This window comes from Penaeus monodon, chromosome 32 (genome assembly GCF_015228065.2).
Source record: "Penaeus monodon isolate SGIC_2016 chromosome 32, NSTDA_Pmon_1, whole genome shotgun sequence".
NCBI classification, from domain to species: Eukaryota; Metazoa; Arthropoda; class Malacostraca; order Decapoda; family Penaeidae; genus Penaeus; species Penaeus monodon.
This window is the reverse complement of record NC_051417.1, coordinates 20,211,123-20,211,792: the sequence shown is the minus strand read 5'-3', so window position 1 is coordinate 20,211,792 and position 670 is coordinate 20,211,123. Positions and strand designations below refer to the sequence as shown.

Sequence of the window (670 nt, the reverse complement as noted above, 5' to 3'; positions counted from 1 at the left end):
CACAAACACCTAACTGATTTTGTATACTGTGCATATCTACTATATATGTTACTATCATTTCCAGCTACGAGCCATTGAATTAAGAAAAGAGGAGCTGAGACTGAGAAGACTGACAAATGTTGCAAGGCCACTTGGGGTTCCAGAAATAAAGCCTTACATCTCAAAGCTTGGTATGACATTAGTAATGAAGTATAGATTCTATTTTTTTCTAGCTTTTGTTCATAGATTACAAATAGTATAAATATAATACACATTTACTAAAGATTCTAAGGGTAGTCATCTGTTATTGTTTCATTATATTTCTTTAACCTTTAATGAGTTTAGGAGATTCTCAGCTCTGTGTAACTGTGAGTTTCTGAATACTGCTCCAGAATCCAGTTGTCTCAAGCAATCTTGTGATACAGTTCACTTTCTACTAAGCTATAGTGTGAACAATCCTTTTACAGGGGATCAAAGTAGCAGTCAAAAGGTGCCAACTGATGCTCTGAGAAAAAAACAAATGATGTTAAAAAAAGCTGCCTTCTTCACAAAACCACAGCCTAAAGTATGTATTTTCTGAATGATTTTTATTGTAGTGTATAATTGCTAGCGACTGTATGACAGTCAGGTAAAGAAATTAAGATCTTTGACAGATTCAGAGAACATTACTGTTGTTTTATGAATTTTGTTT

The 670-nt window shown here is 33.4% G+C and overlaps 1 protein-coding gene across 1 annotated transcript in view; it reads left to right on the top strand.

The window, feature by feature from the left end:
* The window catches only part of LOC119593714 (kanadaptin-like), a gene marked incomplete in the record, with an annotated part of 16,358 nt that overhangs the window by 13,615 nt on the left and 2,073 nt on the right, over positions 1–670 (top strand). The window contains 2 exon segments of the mRNA XM_037942683.1: positions 65–170; positions 447–544. Coding sequence (XP_037798611.1) covers positions 65–170; positions 447–544 — 204 coding nt within the window.